Here is a 20,125-nt window from a genome sequence, read left to right as displayed (position 1 = left end):
AACCGGCGAACTAGGCGATGGCCAATGACTATTTTTTATTGGATATTGCAGGTGTCAATGCACACATTTTACATGGATGTTATAAAATCAACCAAGCCATAGAGAGAAAAGCCTTTTATAAAATTCTTACAAGACAACTTGCAGAACCATATCTCAATATACGACTGTACACTTTTCGATTACCTAGGGAGCTTCGTATGGGTATCACTAGAATACTAAAGAAATATTTACCTGAAGCAGAGAGGGGACAATTAGATAATCAGAACGAGAAACGAAAGAGATGTGGTATCTGTGCAGCAAATTTTTCCGACCCATGTGCGGCGACTGCAGGGCATATTATGTTTGCAAGAATTGCATTTAGAAAAATGTTACTTATAAATATTTCGCAGTTTTGTTGCTAATAATATATTTTAATTAGAGAGTCTGTATATTTTAGTTCCTTATTCTTTATATAAAACGAAAAAATCAAGAAATAAATAGTGATTTTATTTTTTATATTTCGTTTGTAAGAAATTATGTTCTGCTGTCAGAAAACCTTGAAACATAAGTTATGATACATTTTTTAGCATTTGTCATTATTAATGAAAAATAAATAGAAAATGGTCTTACATGGTTTTATTCCAGCTTAAATGATTACAAACTATAACGAAATAATGAATTATGTCTTTATTAATTTCACAAAAAACTAAAAAAAAAATGGGGTCCGGTAGACCCCAGGACGAAGTTAACGACAGAATAAACCACGACGCCAGTTGAGGGTTAATAACAATTTTGATAAAATGTTGAAATTTTTTTCCTCCTCCTCAGTTCTAATCCCTTTTGGGATGTGGTGACACCATCAGGCCTTTACAGTTTCTTCACTATTTCCTTCCATCCTTCCCTGCCCTGGGCTAGTTGTTCGGCTTCATATAACCCTTGGTTAATCAATATTTTTGTTTGATCTACTCAACGGCTTGGAGATCTCCTAGGTCTCTTTCCTTCAACTCTACCCTTGACTATCAGTTTTTCCATCGTACCTGTTCTTCTAGCAATGTGTCTAAAATACTGCAAATATCTCTGTTGTATTTGTTTAAGCCATCTATCCTTTACTTTAAGGTGTTCTAATATAGATACGTTAGTGCGATGATCAATCCAGGATATTCTTAACATGCGGCGGTATACCCACAGTTCAAAAGCGTCTAGATCATTTTTATCCGCTCCGCTTTCTTTAATCCGCTGAATGTTTTTTAATATAATATCTTAAAATTGAAGTCTCAAAGAATCGAGTATCGACTGCGATTTGCTAAATATATCTAGAGTCACTGTTTGGGCAAGTAAAGGCGTTCGGTCCTATCAGATCATCCTCAGTGAAAACATTATTTACTTAGCAATTATTGCAAGTAGCCACTTAAAAATGTGTAATAACTTGTATTATATTGTATAAAAAATGTGTAATGGATTGTATTTTAAGCCGAAGATACCAGCCAAATGTTGGCAATCTTCTTATCAAAAACAAAATACATTTCTACTTTTATCAAATATTTCGATGTTTTTAAACAGCCATCTTAATGGATCTGCTGTTTGAATAAAAATAAATTGTAAATGAGACCGCGTAAAATGTTTTTCAAGATTAAAAACTACATTGCAAGCATTTTTATGTGAATCTTGAGCGTAATTGTAAATTAAATCAATATATTGCGAATATGATGCCAAGTTTTATAAACAATATGTATTTTTTCGCTTTCATCTCCGTGTTTAGACAGTACGTCTAGGATTTGAAGTATGATCGATAAACTTCAAGATGTTATTCAAAAAATGTTTTTTTGTTGTCATTTAGAACTAAGTGCAATGTGTAATAATGTAGTTATGTTAATATGAGTATAAATATAATATAAAAATAAATTATAAAAATGTTTAATAAAACATTACAAAAATTGCGTACAAAATTCTTTCTCTTTTTTCTGAACGGCTTTTTACGGTAGGACTGCTAAAAATCAGTCATACCAAATATGAATTCCAGAATTACGGAACCACTACTGTTTGTACAGGCCTACTGAATGCGTACCATATGCTTTTGAAGTAAGCCTATTGTGTTTGGATCTGGGCTTTTTTCTGGCCGCACAAGGCTTCTTGGTATTTTTATTGGACTGATCTGAACTGAAGCTCTTCTCTGTAGCTCTTCTACCACGTTCATCAATCCTTTACTTGCTGGATATTTTCTGCTTATTTGGAATCCCATACCATTTTGAAACAGTTATAGTCCGCCAATCTATTGAGTTTTCTAGACATTTCCACTCTAGTCTGGTGATTAAAATTCTTGTAAGCCCCCATAGACGCCTGTATAGATTGATCCGCTTTAGTTAAAACTGTATCATTTCCGCCACAACTGTAAATTCCTCCACCTCACCCTTCTACAGTGTTGGACCCTATTGTGCAGTCTGGGTTGTGTATTTTCTCTGTCCCATCTGTCTGGTTGGTCAATATCCACCTGGAAATGTACGTTAGGATAGTCCACATCGTCAGAAGTCATCATCGAGATATTTCTGTTCGGATCTTCTGTGTTGTTCTGATCTAGTCAATGTTTAGTTTGTCCTAAATAACTTTCTATTTAAGAGAGTTATATACTCAACTACACTAACTTGCCTTTCATATGGTACCCGTAGATGTACCTTATCTTCATAATTTTATGTCTTATGCTATTAGAAAAAATGACGTCTGGGATAAACAATTTAAATATTTCACAAAAAACTGGTTTTCAAATTTTTCTTCACAGGTTACGCCCCCTAGCAGTTAACCCAGAAACTTAAAAGTAATTTCCAGCGATTTCTCTTGGCCACTTTTACTAAGAAATTTTTTCTCTTAAAGTTATAACACGAATAGTTTCTGATATATAGCCGAGAGATCGGCTTATTGGACCACCCGATTAATTCATTAGAATACAATAAACTGGTATCTTTATGTTTTGTGGACCTTAAGAAGGCATTTGATCGGGTAAAATTAAAGGACTTTATCCACTTTTTGTACGCAAGAGAGATACCTCTAGGAATAATCAAAACGATCGAAAATATCTATCAAAGAAACACAATAAAAGTAAAAGTAGGAGAAGAACTAACTGACCTTATTGAAGCTAGCAAAAACAAATATTTTACATTTTATCTGTGAGATAAGTTTATTCATGTCAGTTGGTAGTTGAGATTACTTTCCTAGGTTTCGCTATGTGTTTAAATCTAAAGTACCATAAAGCTTTAAATTATTTTATTTATTAAATGTTGTCTTAAAATACAGCAACCAATATTTTTGGCAATTTTGCGCAAAAATTAATCGTATTATAAATTATATTAATATGTAATTAATATTATTAGTATTATTAACTAAACTTATTGTTTCGAGAACAAAATATGATTGAAATGTCAGATGTTGGTAGTTCAGATTTCTTTCCTAGTTACCCTACATGACAAACAATGTGACTTGTCCTATCCTTTTATATAAATAGATATTTTTTAATAGTAAGCGAAAATTCGAAAAAATCGACTTTTTCGTACTAAATTGTTAATAATTAACAATTGTTTATGATTCACTCTGTAGAATATCTTGAAAAAAGTTATAAATATTTTCTATATAGACAAAACCTATTCATATAATATCAATCATGGGGAATGCAAGTATAATCCCACTAATCTATATTATTATACCTATATATCACTGTCATCGACCCGTAGCGTTCTTTTATTCTACTATCAATAACTAAATATAGACTTAGACTTGATCTTAAATGTCTATAAAACTTCTTTACGGCACGTCTGGGTGCTGTGGTCTGGGCTTGATTTCGTAATGTCGATGGATTGATTACAGATAATGTAGAATCAATAGGTTAATTCATCAACTTTGTTATGAGTTTGTTTCAACTGCTTTGTAATTACCGATAATTACTCAAAGAGAACAGGTATTATTTATTATTGAAATAAATTATTTACTGGTTTTCAAATATAAGATATTAACAATGTAAAAGGATAAGATATGAGGGTAATGTAAAAAGTTTCGTCATAAAATTGCTTCTTGCTTTATCTTATTTTTTCGTGTGAGGGTCCAAATGTTTCAAGTTTCTCCGCCCAGTAACCGCCTTTTGAGGGTGCATCTACCAGGACATAGTTTGCCGCATTCTTTACTGCAATATTAGTAAGTTACATAAGTCCACGCCTTGGTGAATCTTTTTCACACAATTTTTTTTTAATAACGGATTGATATAACGTCATATGCAGTTGCCTCTTCTAAGTCTCTTGCCGCCATTGCTTCATCAATATCGTTTCGCCAACTTCTCCGTGATCGTCCTCTCTTTCTTCTTTTAGGAGGGATCCATTCCAGTACTCTTCTAGGCCATCTGTACTCTGGCATTCTTTTAACATGTCCGAACCAGATTAATTGTTTTCTTTCTATAGCATCATTGATATTTCGCTTAATTTTCATTTCGTTTCTTATTTGTTCGTTTCTAACTCTCTCCAGTTTCGATCTACCGCAGCTTCGTCTCAGATAATCCATTTCTGTCGTCATAAGTTTGTTTGTATTAGCTTTGGTGACGTCCTATACTTCCGAACCGTAAAGTGTAATACTTTGGACTATACTACCGTAAATGTGTTTTTTGGTTTCTCGTCGAATTGTTTTTTGCCAGAGAAGAGTGTTTAAGGCACGGGTCGCTGCTATGCCCTTGTTTATTCTTTCCCTGATTTCAACTGCGCTATTTCCCTTCTTGTTGAAAATGACCCATCAAATATTTGCTGGATTGCACGCCTTTGATTTTGTCGTCTCCCATGACTAGGTCACATATTTCATCTGTTCCCACTGAGAGATATTCACATTTTGTCATATTCATGTTTAGACCCGCCACCTCATATTCTTCTTGCAGTTTTCTTACCATATAGCTAAGATCGTAGCTGTTTTCGGCAATTACTACCTGGTCATCCGCAAAGAAAAGTGTATATAGCGTGTTTTCTTCCACCGTTATTCCCATGTTTCTACATTTTATTACCCATTTCACTGGAAAGCCCATTGAAGGATCTGTCCAAATAGATTTTAAATAAGGTGGGTGACAGAAAGCAGTCTTGTCTTAGTCCCTTTGTTGTTTGAAAAGAAGAGGTGATTTCTTGTCCCATTTTAATTCTTGCAAAGTTTTGTTCGTAGTATTTTTGAGTGACGTTAATAAGAATTGGATTTATTTTCAAGTTACCCATTTCTAAAAATAGTTGGGAGATCGGTACACTGTCATATGCTTTTTCCATGTCTATTAAAGCTATATGGGTTTCTCTATTTCTCTACACTCGTTTTTCCATTGCAATTTTTAATGTGAAAATATCCATAGTGGAGCGTCCGGCCCTAAATCCCGCTTGTTTTTCGGGTTGATTGTCTTTAATATCATTTTCTATCAGGTTTCGTAGTACTTTTGAGTATAGTCGGCCTATAGTAGCAATCACTGTGATCCCTCTATAGTTGTTAGGATCCGTCTTTGTGCCTTTCTTGTGTGTTGGAGAGATATACGATTGTCGCCATTCTTCTGGAACTTCTTCTCCGTTTAAGCATCTTTAGAATAATTTTCGGATCATTTCAAACAGTTTTGATCATCCATACCTAATCAACTCTGGATGTATTCCGCCTGGGCCTGGAGATTTTCTTAATTTCATTCCATTAACTGCTTCTTTCACTTGTTCTATTGATATTTCTATTCTTCCTTCTACTTCCACTTGTTCATTTGTCTGTTTAAACCTTTCTCTTCTCTCTGTTAATAAGTTCTCAAAATGCTCTAGCCATGTGTTCTCTGGTATTCCATTCATTATGAATTGGTTTTTTGTCGTTGTTCTCATCGTTTTTATAGTTCTCCAGGCTTCAGAGCTCTTAGTCCCTCCTATATGGTTGTCTGGTATTGGCATTTTTGTTCCCATGCACTATTTTTCTTTTTAACCACTTCTCGTTTGACCCCTTTATTCATGTTTTTATATTGTTGTTTTGTTTGTTCGGTTCCGTGTTGTAATACCTTTTGATATACCTTCTTTCTTTTTATCTTTTCTTCCACTTCTTTATCCCACCAATATGGTTTATCTATTCTCCGTACCTGTGGCCCTAAGGCTTCTAGCGCTGCGTCTTTCATGCAGTTTTTTATATGTTCGTATTCATCCGTCGTTGATCTGTGTGATTCCTGTAGTTTTTGTGTTAGTCTCCAGGAGTAAGTTTAGTCACACACTTTTTCACACAATACATAATTATCGATATATATATATATATATATATATATATATATATTACATAATTATTTAATTAAAATTATTATTTTTTGGAGAACAAAAATTAAACAATTGTTGCATAAAATTTATATTACCAATAATAAAAAATATTTTTGGTTATTTAATCGATATAATTCTAAAATTTTCGATGCAATCACGATTACATTTTTCTTCTTATAATACCATGTTGACGCCTATGAAAGATCGAGCAGTTCTCTAAGCGTGTCGTGTGTATACCTGTGGTAGGAAAATTTTAGGTCTAAGGTTGATTTTATGGAAATTTTAAATACAAGTGACGTCAGTTTGTATAAATCGTGACGTAACACTGTTTTTATATGAAATATTCTATAGGGTAGGATCGACGCAAGGGACTCACGATGTATGCGGCCAAGATTATTCTGACGTAGCAGATAGTCATCAGGTGGCTCTACTGAGATTGTCTTTAGGAAGCCTTTTCTTGATCTTAGTCTAGACCAGGGGTGGCCAAACTACTTATTTACTTTAAAAGATATTATTTTCTTCTATTCAGTAAAATCTCATTGTCAAACTGGCTAGCACATGAAGTCTGTTTTTAAGTTCAAAGAAACTGACTTCTCTTTTGTTATTTGGATTTACGTTGAAAGTACAGAAAACGCTGTAAAATATCATATTTCTGTGACCATTTTGTTAGATTATCGCCATTCAATAGAGTTGATTTATGGGTGTCCACTTGACTCATTTGCCCTACCGACCACCTAAGAAGGGTCTTCAGAGGGTTTTCTGCCCATCTCAATACATTCTCTATCGAGACAGCGTACAGTACTTTTTTGTGCCTCGGCCGGCGCAGCGACGGGCAGATACAACTCTAATCCACTGGCTACAATAATTAATACAGTATATTTCAAAGGTAAGACTTTTCTTTGTAGAGATAAAAGCAATGAGTTAAGCCAGCTATTTTCCGTAGTATATAAATTAATTGCTATTTATTCACAATCAAAATATTGCATTTTTTCTTCGATTATTACTCTAATTCATTTAACCAGCAACCTCTAGTTTTACACAAAACACATATTGTGTCCTTTTACTTATATGTATGTTTTCTTCTTGTTTTTCTCGCATTCCGTATGTCCTATAAGATCGGATCATGTTTTCAATAAATAAAATTTCTGTAAAAAAAAATCCTTTTTTGTATACTTTTTTAATACGTATTAAATTGTGGATCGCGAAAAATTTTATATTTTGAAAAATGTTCTGACTATCAAGAAGCTTAGTCACCCCTGTTTTACAGTTTAGGTTTTAATTTTTAGTAATGAATGCCTCTTAACTAAATCGCAACCTCACTGGAGTCCATTTTGACACAATCTTTATACCATTTTCAACGAATTATACAAATTATCGATATTAAAACTGATTAAGTTGCAGAAATATACAGATACCTCTCTTTCGAGCTTGAAAAATTCAGATTGCGTGTGTCTGAAGGTATTTTTATAAAAGTTAATAACTTAAGGTCAATAAATTCTTGGATCTGATAATGTGGCAGAACAAACATCAAACTGGTCGACAATATCAATATATTTCTTAAATAATAATAACAGACTACAAAGAACCTATGAGATCACCGCAATTTTAATCCAATCGATACAAAATTACTTTAAAAATGTTTTTTGTAGAACGTCTGGGAGTGGGACCTTCCTTTCAGATCACGAAGATTGCAGATAACGAAAAAAAGATATAATTGCCGTCCATACAACAAAGCAGTACATATAGCAAACAGCACGATACCTTTTGGTGAATGAACGTTTAATAAGACTATTCTAAACAATATTTTCAACATTTTGAGTATTTATTAAGCACATTAGACTGTACTATCTATCGATTTTATAATAGTCTAAATCTGGTGATTGTCGCCTTAGTGAATGTTCGTATAATTTATGTAAAATATTTGCTTTGCTATAAAAATAAAGTAAATATACTTCATTTTACAGCTTTTGTGACGCAAAAATCAATATTGATCTTGAGTGTTATCTGAATCATGCCATTATTTGTCTTGAGTGTATTACTGCCCTGTAAAAAGAGAACGGATGCTGCGATTCTTACACGCGTTGACAACGTAAAAACCAGAATATTTGATGATAAACCGTCTATATATATATGAACAATAAGATAAGAATATATCAGTTAAGATGCATAATTTTTATAATTAATAAATGGTGATCCCTAATTCACGACTGATCCAGATCAAAAATTTAGGTTATAGAAATTATTATGACCCGAGTCTTTTCGATCTAGATCGAATACGATCCGAGATCCGCGTCTGCTGTCTTTATTGGAAGAATAATAATTTTAAATATGTTTGCGTGCGAATAATTATTCATATACCTTACGGTTCATAAATATGTATAATCAGATATATTATTGATGACGATTTAATAAGTTGCACCATCAATACAAGACTATCATAACTCACAAAGTTGCTTTTTACAGAATCAACAATTTAATTTTTGCTCTAAAATATAATTTCAGTAACTCTTTTAAAACTAAATTTTTTTGAAATAATTCTTTTTTGTGAGTGTCTAATAGTTTTTACTTTTCATATTACTATAATACAAATATAAATTAAAACTTTGTAAATAATTAATTTCATACAATTTCAACTTGTGATCGTTTTGCACGGGTAAAATTTATCATTTATAAGGCAGTTTTGACATAATATATACATTACAATACGTTAACAATAACAACACAGTAATTTTAGTACACTTTATTAATGTTAAACAAAACAGTAAATATATAATAGTATTTTCATTCCGTATTGGCATGGTCCTCCATCACTTTAGTTGACTTTCATGTCCATGTAAAATTTATGATGTTCTTTGAAAATGGCCAAATCATTACACAATGAAACTAAGCCAGCCTTTTTCTTAGTTGTTATCGCCGGAGGTACGTTAAAAGCAGGAACGAGACTAATATCAGCTACTGTTTTCTGAGGGCCTCTAGCTTTGTCTCTAATTTTTATTTCAGAATATTCTTTGTATCAAAGTTAGTTTTATAAAATATCGACTCTGGATGGTATTTTATAAATTTAAAAATTTTTATTTCATTCCAGCAGACCTTTTGCCATTTTGTGCCGATAGAATAATTTTTACCCATTGTTAAACTAAGATTTTTTAAATCGTAAACGTTTTCAGTCTGGGCTTGGATAATGGAATATGGTTTACCTTTTTTCTTTGCCAGTGCGATAACTGGAACCCATTGAGACGGAACATAGATAGAGGTACTCCTAAGCATTCTTTCTTTTTCTTTTTCTATAGTTGAGTGAACACTATCGCCCTCACCCTACTATTAAATATTTATGGTAGATTGTTGAAATTGGTAATACATTAACAGCATATAAATACATAGCACAAACATATTTGTTTTTGTTCTGTGCACAGCAGTTATCAGAATAAAATATTGCTGTTTCTTTCTCAACACATAGATCTTTTAGATAACTAAATACAAAACTACCAATCTCATTTGAACCTCTGTTAGCTACGGCTTCATGCCAAACATAGCACATAGCTTCTTTATTTGTAATATTGTAAACAGTAAAATTGAAAGTACTTAGCTTACTTTTATAATAAATGCTGAAGATTTTCCTAAACCTGATTTTCCTGAGTTGGTAATATAGTTTGTAAATCATACACTAAAACAATGCTTTTATCTGGAATTTTAATAAAATAAAATAAAGATTATATACTTTGAGACAATTTTTTTTAAATATATTTATTTTACTAAAATAAACATATATATATATATATATATATATATATATCATCATTCAATCTTCGCTTATCCACTGCTGGACATAGATCTCCCTCATAATTTTCCATCTATTTCGATCTTGTGCCTCTTGCATCCAATTCCTATGACAACGTTTTAGATCGTCAGTCCAACGTGTTGGTGGACGACCTCTGCTTCGGTAGGCATCATCTCTTGGTCTCCATTCCATATATATATATATATATATATATATATATATATATATATATATATATAATATACTTACCTATACGTTTGTCCAATTTTCAGATTGTAATCCAGCAGGTGATGAATATTCCTGTCGTATGCGAAGTCGCAAACACTACTCATTTCTGATACTCTCCTAATTATACTTGATAGAGAATCGTTGTTATCCTGAATAAGATGATAATTAATAATATTCATTAGTATCTGTTTCTCTGAAAGTTTCAGAGCCTTTCCACGTTTCCATTGAACAATTTCCTCCATTTTGCGGTAAAAATTTGGCGTCAAATATAACAATAGCCAACAACAGAAAATAACAATAATTGCCAACAGCAAATCACAACAACAACCACCAACAAATAATAAAAATAACAAAACAGTAACAGTACATCCAATGTGGTACAAATAATCGTAACTCGAATATATTTACGCGCTCCGAAGAACAAAATAAAGACTAAATTAAAGCCCTGGATGTATCAAGCTTTTAAACATATTCTGTACAAGAATTACTCTAATTGCTTCTTAGTTACTGAATAACTTAAAAGAAAGTATTTGCAGTTGATATCAACCAAAATTACAAATTCCTTACACATTATGGCAGTAATTAGCACCGCATGGACATAAATAACATTTTAAATTTGGCAGTTGGCAGAAATTACCGGAATTATTTTAAACTTTGAAACAAATGTTTATTTAATGCACATTTTATTATACTACTGCTTACCCTGTACAGACTAGTCACTTTGAGACAAAGTATAGAGATTTTCCATCCACATGACTGGATGCAGTTGGTCCGCTCTAACAGCAAAAACTTTACCAGTTTATGAAATGAAAAAGAAGATTTTTTCAGTTTCTCTTCTTTATTAAAAGGACCTTTGGTTTTAAGAACTAAAAATACTCCAGTAAACAAACAGATCCAACTATTTTGCAAAAATGCCATTTTATTTACTCTTCAAATCATTTTTTACCTGTCCTATCAAAAGCAAATTTTTGACTTATTTGCTTTTGTCCACCGACTAAATTGACCTTACGCGTACTGATAGACAGATCTATTGTAACTACACAGAAAGAAAGGGGATAAATACGAGAAAGTTTAATCAAAAATTCGAAGGGACTGAATGGCGACTACGATGAGAAGCATATTAAAATTGCTATTTATGTACCATCTATCTAAAAAATTGAATTGCTCCTAAAAAAGATGTTGCGCTAATTTTGTGGATCGCCGCTCTTTCTAGATATAGTTTCTTCATAGTATGTACTAATTATTTATTTTATTAAATATATCATGTTCTTCCGTAAATTCTATTTTATTAAGTAAATTGTTTCTTTGAATACCCATGTTTTTTTCTATTCCTGTGTAGCTAAATTAAAAAGTTTTTATAGGCTGATGGATTAATTTTATGTCGTTCCTAAAATAAACAGGTATTTTATGTCATGTACAAATTTTAGTGACCATAAATCAAGAAATACATAAAAAAACTTGGTATAAGGATACCCATTACTCTCAAACCTGTTTTTACACCTTTATAAATAAACACAACAAACTTTTTATCTAATTCTGACCATTTATCAATGGCTACATTAAAAAGTGCCGTTAAAAAACAAGTACCTAATTGTTAAGTTGACATAAAATTGTGTAGAGATTATTGTAGTATTTGTATAGAGTGTGCAATTCTTCTACGATTTTTTTATTAAATATAATTGACCGTCTTTTCGAAGAAAAGAACCAATCGACAAAAAGGAAATTCTGCTTGTTCATTGGCGGATTAATACCTCTATGGAAGGTTGTCACTTCATCTTTTGCATGGTCGTCTGATACTTCTTCTGCCGATTGCTGACTTATCTCTTGCTATTTTGACGATACTCCGTTCGGCTCGCGGAGATAAGAATACGGCCGAGGTCAGAAAACCCTGCCTGTCGTAAGAGGCGATTAATGGGTAGGAATCGAGAGGTGGAGAGCCGTCGCTTGAGGTGTCGGGTTTGTAGAAACGCACACGGTCGCTTAGGCGACACGGTCACCGGTCTACACTCCTAGTATGCGAGACGAGACTCTTGTGGGACCACTCTACTCTCATTCCAAGAGAACCGGGCGAGGTTGAACGAGCTGGGCCCGTACATACCTCTCCTGGCCTTGTGTCAGGTGTGGTGTGGGTGCCCCGGCACGTACCCGCCAGGACATCTAAGAGTGGTAGAGGAGAGATCCTCGGCGGCGAGCTGTCTACGTGCGAGGTGGAAATTCCTCCGCCTGCCTAGCCTATCCGCCCGGGGGCGGGATAACAGGTAGGTGAGGTAATCGCAACACAGGTACTACGGGGAAGGTGGAGCCCCACGAGACGTTCCTTGTGTACGTAGCGTGGCACCTTCATTTTGGTGTCGGTCTCGTAGGGGCAGAGGTTTCGTTAACGGTCGTATAGCCGACAGGCCAGGTAGACCAGGGTCCTGCCAAATTTTATTTGGAGGGCACAAAGCATTGCAATGCTATTTTGACGACACAGGTTTCCTCCATTCTGCTTATGTGGTTATTCCATTCTTTTTTTTCTATTTTGTGTCCATTCATTTATACATTGTACGTTACATTTTCTTCTAATGTCTTTACTTCTCTTTCAATCTCTCAGCGTATTTCCTGTATTTTTTCTCAGTATTCTCATCTCTGCCGTTTCCAGTAGCCTTTGCGTTGTGGCTGTGTCGGGTCTTGTTTCTGAGGCATATGTCATTATTAGTCGTACACTGGCTTTTTAAATTCTTGACTTCATCTCAATGTTAATGTGTCAGTTTCGCCATATAGTGTTATTAAGGTATCCTGCCAGTATATTTGCTTTTTGTACATGATCTCTCACTTCTTTGTCTAGGTCTCTATAGCTGGACAGTGTAATTCCCAAGTATTTTATTTCCATTACTTGTTCAATACTGATCAATTTCTATTTTACATCTGGTTGGTGCTTTCCTGACTACTATTGTTTTAGTTTTCTGAGATAAGATTGTAATATTAACTTCTTTTGCACTTATGTTAAATCTATGGACCAGTCCTTGCAGACTAACTTCATCTTAGACTGTCAATATTGCGTCATCTGCGTAACAGAGTATTTTGATTTCTGTGTTTCCCATTATGTATCCTCTTCCTTTGTTAACGTTTTTGATTATTTCATCCATGATCAAATTGAATTTGATACCTATTTGTGTAGGTAAGTTGTCCATGTATTCTGACTTCCATTTTGTTGTTTTGGTAGATGTTTTCGATAGTTTTTATAATATTTAGGTGAATTTCTCTATTATACAGAAGAAGGATTACATCTTTGAGTCTCACTCTGTCAAACGCTTTCTTTAGGTCAATCATACACAGAAATGCTGGTCTATTATACTCTAGTGATTTCTAAGTAATTTGCTTTATAACGAATATTGCATCTGTACACCATCTTCCACTACGAAGATATTAACTTTTCCAGTTAACATAGATTAAAACCATATTTCCCCCTAGCCTCCCCTTCACATTCTGCATTAACCCCCACAATGAAACGTTATACCTAGCGATAAACCCGATTGTTTCAGATCGAATTTAATACTGTTTAAAATAAGATCTTTAGATCATGAATGTGTTGCTTGTGTGAGTCCATTTCAAAAGGTAAAAGAAATAATAAGTTAAACTTACTCACAATCAATCTTTCTCACAAGATCTTTAGAGTTTACACCACTGCAGAAAGGGTGGTGAAAATAATAAAATGGTACTTTGTACCATTCTGTACAAGAAACTATTAATTTATTTATTACAGCTTTGTGTTGAAGTATACAAATTGTCGATAAAGTTAACTTGCGTGAAAAAACAGTGAGGAATGTTGAATGAAGAGGAAGAAAAACCAAGTGTAGTTGGCACTGTTGGCAGTGCACCAGTAATGTTTAACCACCATTTAAACCACCAACTTTAAAATCCATTTTTGGAAAATTAAAATTTGTTAATTATGAGAGCCTACGGTCATTCGTTATTATTGAATTTTTAATCTAATAAACAATTAGAGTGACTATGTCTTTTTTCAAAGTTCATATTGAAAGTACTTCAAAAGACGTTTCTTTAAAAAAAGTTGATTGGTTTGTCAGTTTCGGAGTTATAATCGATGAAAGATGGAGGGAGCCAAGAGTGCAACTCCCCCCAAAATTTATCTTAATATAAAATTTAATTGTAAAACTTTTATTCCTTTTGAAAATTGTTTTAAAACCAATAATTGCTGAGATATATGAGAAAAAAGAAAAAAAAATATTGAATTTTTTAATATATGGTTTAATCAACAGTTAAGACCACTTTTGAGAACTCGCGCATAATGAAATTATGATTTCTAGAGATACTTGAAGCGATTTATGCAAAAAACTACTTTTATATACATCCCACCGAACTAAAAACGTACACCGCCTGACCCAAAAAGAAATTATGGCACTGTATATTAAAAATAATTGGTTCACGTGGATAACTGGCTTTCTGTTTAACGAATAACTTTAAATTGGAATAATTAATTTCTTTATGATGAATTATATGTTTATAGCATTGACCTTGACAGTGTAAGATAAACATAATTATGTCATAATTACATGTTAGCCTATTAAATATTATCACAAACAGTGAAAAATATTATTTAGAATATATTTATTTTATTAAAGTCTTTAGATAATATGTAAAAAGAGGAAGCCGCCGAAAAGACATACAAGTTAACTATTTTTATGTGTAGATTATATCATCAAATCATCATCTTTGGTGCTCCATATACCTACAGTGCTAGTCAAAAGTCCGTTCCCCCCCGAACGGTTATTATTATAATAGTGAAATTTGGAGGGAGGTAATAAACAGACGTAGGCTTCTCAACTAGTCATAACAGGTGACGTAATAGTGACAGATGACGTTGCAGCGGCACTGTGACAGATAATTTTAAATGGGATCTTATGGCAAGTGATACCTCGTTTGAAAGGTATTGAAAATATCTATTCAGTCATAATAATTTTGTTTGAGTTTAGATTCATTTTGATGAATAAATTAAATAAATACTAAAATTGTAGCTTCTAATTAAATTAATAAATTATTTGTATGGATTTATTTGATCTATTTCGGTGTTCTCAATTAATATGCCTATTTTTCTGTCTTCTGCCAATACCAACACTTTTGTTTGTTACGCTCGTCTATTACCTCAGATTGGAATGCATTGGTTCTATTTGAGGATCTATCTTTAATTCTCGGAAGAACTTGGGATTTCTACCGATCACCAATTTTTCTTCACGAAGTAGGGATTTTTAAAAAGGGAAGTTTGGTATCTTGGCAGTGTTTTACCACTGCAGAATGTGAGAAAATACCAAATCTATTACGTATTTGATGCTCTTGAATTCAGGTTTTGTCGGAGCTATCAGATTCGCTGATGTATACGTGGCTACAGGTATAGAGGTTGGAATAAACTCAACAAGAGCCAGTGATGGAACTTTAAGAGTGGACAAAAATTCAAAATTTGAAAATGAATGTGAAAATCCGAATCTTGGGAAGTTTTAGATGTTGTTGGCTAATTCTTTTGATTCAGGAATTGGAATAACCGTTTGAAAAAGTGTCTTTTGAATATGGGAGATTTCATCTTTGACTCCGATAGGATCAGAAATAGAAATAGTTCGATAGACTTGACAATTATAACAGAATTATTTTGCATTGGAAGTTGATATGATTCAAGTAAATCTCGATTTATATGAACCAACTCGTGAAATATAAGCAATGTTTTGTTAACCTGTTTATTGTCATGACACAAATTAACAGCAGACATTGTTAATATTTATTTAGGGACACAATGTAAAATTTATAAGCAATGTTGCGATAATTCGATATTTAGTGATACCAAAAATAATCTGATATGTTGGTATTTTCGACATAATTCAAAGAATTAAATTGACAGAATTTATATGTTTCTGACATTCCTTAATGTGCTGGATAGCTAAATTTTTTGACGAAATAAGTCCAAAACATTATATATTTTGTTATCAACCATCAACTTTGAGTTTCTGTCGAAGTTTGCTACTTTTCTTCCACTTGAAAACGTTTTTGGCTTATTTCAGATGCCCCTGAAGATGCTCTGAGAGTGAAAGTACTTGGACAAGATTTGATAAAGGAACTGTGCTTGATATCTGTCTTTTATTTGTAAAATTCATATATTTGAGCATTCAACCATATTTTATGTTAATTCAAAGAATTGCTGTGACATTTGAAGGATTCTTCAGTTGATTTCAGTTATTTTTATATGTCTCATTGCTGAGAAGTAACATTTTTTCTGTTTGTGAACAACAGAAACAACAGAAATTTCAAATTGTCCAAACATCTATCGGTTATTACAACAAACAGCTTTAAAAAAGAACTAATAAGGAAATATAATGCTGTGGTCTACGATTTATGTTTCTATCCAGGTTTCTGAACTGGTTCTCTCAAGATTTGGTCCATAAAATTAAAAAGAAAAATAGTCTTTATCATTTGTGTTTGAAAAAAGCCTCAGGGATCCCAAAGAGAACTTCAGCTTTTAAGAACTGATATTAAAAATCAAGCCAAATATGAGTATAAATTATACAAATGTTCACTTGAAAACGATCTAGTTGCTGACTCAAACAAATTCTGAACTTTCTTGAAGTCAAAATATAAAAATAGTGGAATTCCCACAGAGGTGACATTAAACAACTCCAATTTTAATACACCTTTTGATATTGTAAGTGCCTTTGTTAAATATTTTGCAATAGTGCATGACCCATCTGACTGCACACATTGTCACTCTCACAGTAGTGAGTGGGGTTTATTTACCTTTATATATATCACAAAATTGGATGTTGTAAATAGTATTAAAAAACTTAAATCCAAAAAATCTATAGGCCCTGATGAAATACCACTCTATATCTATAAAGCATTGGCAGAAACCTTGGCTAAAACTCAGCATTTTTGTTTAATATGTCAATTGAACAGGAATGTTTTCAAGATATTTTAAAAATGGCAACAATTTCTCCAATACATAAAAAAGAAAAAAGAAATGACAATCAAAACTGTAGGCCTAGCAACCTATTAAGTAGTATTGCTAAGATTTTTGAAGACATCCTTTATGATCATATATATGAGCATGTTAAGAGTAAAATTAGCAAATTTCAGCATGGTTTATATCCTGTTATATCAACAGTAACAAAGCTCTCTCTCAAAGTTTTCTCTGAACATATTATCATGGCTATTGAGGCAAGGGAGCAGTTGGACATTCTTTTCAATAAACTGGTACAGTTTGGTTTCTCAAGAAAAGCTTTTTAATTTACTAAAATCTTATTTGTCAGATATGAAGAATACAGTAAAATAGGTAAGCAATTGCTTTTCTCGCCAATATATGTCATACTCAGGAGTTCCACAGGGGAGAAAACTTGTGACCATTGCCCATTATTTTATTTAATTATGACTTACCACACTGTATTAAATCTTATAACAGCTTAATGTATGCAGATAATTTAAACTTTTTAAAACAATCTCTGATAAGAAAGATGCAGTTAAATTGCAGGATGATCTAAGTAAGGTCAGTTACTCAATGGTTCAATGATTCGAAAATGAGTCTTAATGTTAAAAAGTGTGCAGTAGTTTCATATACTTGAAAACTTAATAGTGTTATTGAAGAGTATTATATTAATATGGAGTGGTGATCTAGTGGAGAGAGTGAGTGTTACAAAGGATCTTGGAGTTCCATTTCAAACAAACATGAAGTTCAAAATACACTTTTGAGAATAACTAACAGAACCTATTGTGCCTTGGGTTTTGTTATTAGAAATAGCAATAACTTCAGAATAAGCACAATTATAAAACTCTATATTGCCCTGGTGAGACCACATATAGAATATGCTTGAAACATATGGTCTTCTACTGCATTTTCTAACTCAGAAATGATTGAAAAAGTTTAGAAATAATTTTTAAGATTTCTAAATGTAAGGAAACAACAGGAATATCCATATATGGTCTCATACAGAGTAATGTTTTATTACCCTGTATGGTTCATTTCAGTTATTCAGTTGCAGTCACTTACAACTAGAAGAAACAGTCACGCCATTATGTTTATACGCTTAATTGTTAACAGTATGAAGTACACAGACTGTGATTTAATTGAGTTTATTTACTTTAGAGTACCTAAGAGTAGGTTAAGGATAACCAACCTAGATTTTTTTTTACAAATTCCTATAGAAACATGTCACCAGTAAATGCTCATCAGCACTAGGTTTAAGGGGTTGAATAAAACACATGCACTCTTTTCTTCTCTTTCATTTATTTTATTAGTTGTAGGTTTATATTCTTAGTTAGCACTTTATATGTAATTACTATAAATTTATAGTGTTTGTAAAGTTTCAAATAAATAAATAATTGATCCTATTAAAATATGTTTAGTGTAAGTGTTGAATATCTTTATAATTACTTTTCATTCACAGAAAGAATGAATGTAACAACTTTAAATCAATTTTTATTGTTGTGTTAATAACCACCATAATTTAACAATGGAATCTATAATTTACCATAAAAAATACATAATTTATGTTTATTACATTCTACGCTTGCTGGATAGTCCAAATTTGACGAAATGCCCCTGATGATGCTATAGAAAGCGAAAGTACTTGGGCAAGATTTGATTATTAAAATTGTGCTCGATATTTGCCTTTAATTTTTCAAAGTTTAAAAAATAAAAAATATATTTAATGTCATTCAAAGATAATTTTGTGAATTTAATAAATAAACAAATGAAAATTCAGCCAGGAAGATCATCACACCCACCACATTAGATAATTTCTTAAGTTCAACATACATGACATCAGCTTTGAATATATGTACTTTTTAATTCAGTGTGGAGATAATTTCAGTGCTATTGTGCTGTATCAATATAATAATATTGTCTGTGGTATCAACAATAATTGAAATAATGAAAGGCTAGTTTTCTCTACCTAACTGGATTAAATTTATGGTACTTGCTGTTGACCTTGCATGCTTTGTATGAAAGTATATATTACTCATTACTTCCTCAAACTACTGCTTTTTGTTGTGAAAAAGTATTAAAATAAATACCATGATTTATATACAAAAAACATTAGTAAAAACAAAGGGAACAACGTCGTTTCTGGTTTATTTTGAGGATTTTTTGAATATGATTTCACACTTATTTTATCAGAATAGGTGGACAAAAGTGTGTTACATAATATATCAAAAAATCTTTGAGCACTTACCTTCCTAATAATTTCAAAAAAGGTCCCAAACCGTGCACAGTTGCGACGTCTGCATTGTACGTTACCGTCATTTTCACAGATAATTCACAAATTAACACACAAACTAAATTAAAGTTATTAACTTACTACTTTCTAGAACATAACTTATCACTTTTAGACAACATACTCAATTTTATGTTGTGAATATGCTGTAATTTAGCACTTAGAAGGTCGGAAACGAGTCATTTGAGGAAACAATAGTAGTTAAACTAATTTTCCAAAAACTTTAGGTTATGTTTTCTGTTGTGAGCTGAGCTGTTAGACAAAGAAAGAGTGATAGGTCAAATTCTTCTAACAATTTGGAGATTATTTAGCCCCAATCAGATAGTCCACACACATTACCATTAGTATAATTTAAGAGTTAATTTTTGAAAATGAGTTTAAAACGTAATAAAGTTTTTATACTAAAACTGTAATACCATTGTAGCATAAATAATTGTTCAGTGCAGTGGTAGTATACGTACCCAAAGTTAATAGAAATTTCGGTTCGAAATCCCTTTGTAGAAGACAAAGAGCTATTTTGGTATTTTGACCACCTGCTTATAATATGTGTTTTATTATTCCCTCTTTGTCTACGCACATTGCTTGGACTTAGCTTTCTTCTTGTCTAACTTGAAGGTTGGAAG

General features: G+C 32.4%; 1 protein-coding gene across 2 annotated transcripts in view; it reads right to left on the bottom strand.

Moving 5' to 3' along the window:
- Best1 (bestrophin 1) overlaps positions 1 to 19,748 on the bottom strand; it is a 91,725-nt gene extending 71,977 nt beyond the window's left edge. For both annotated transcript variants that reach the window (XM_072539912.1, XM_072539913.1), the window contains exon 1: positions 19,461 to 19,748. In XM_072539912.1, the coding sequence (XP_072396013.1) occupies positions 19,461 to 19,531 (71 nt within the window). In that variant the 5' untranslated portion in view covers positions 19,532 to 19,748. The remainder of the gene's footprint in view (positions 1 to 19,460) is intronic.
- Between the last annotated feature and the right edge of the window lie 377 nt (positions 19,749 to 20,125).

This window comes from Diabrotica undecimpunctata, chromosome 8, assembly GCF_040954645.1.
Source record: "Diabrotica undecimpunctata isolate CICGRU chromosome 8, icDiaUnde3, whole genome shotgun sequence".
NCBI classification, from domain to species: domain Eukaryota; kingdom Metazoa; phylum Arthropoda; class Insecta; order Coleoptera; family Chrysomelidae; genus Diabrotica; species Diabrotica undecimpunctata.
The sequence above is the reverse complement of the archived record's forward strand: the minus strand, read 5'-3'. Positions and strand labels throughout refer to the sequence as shown.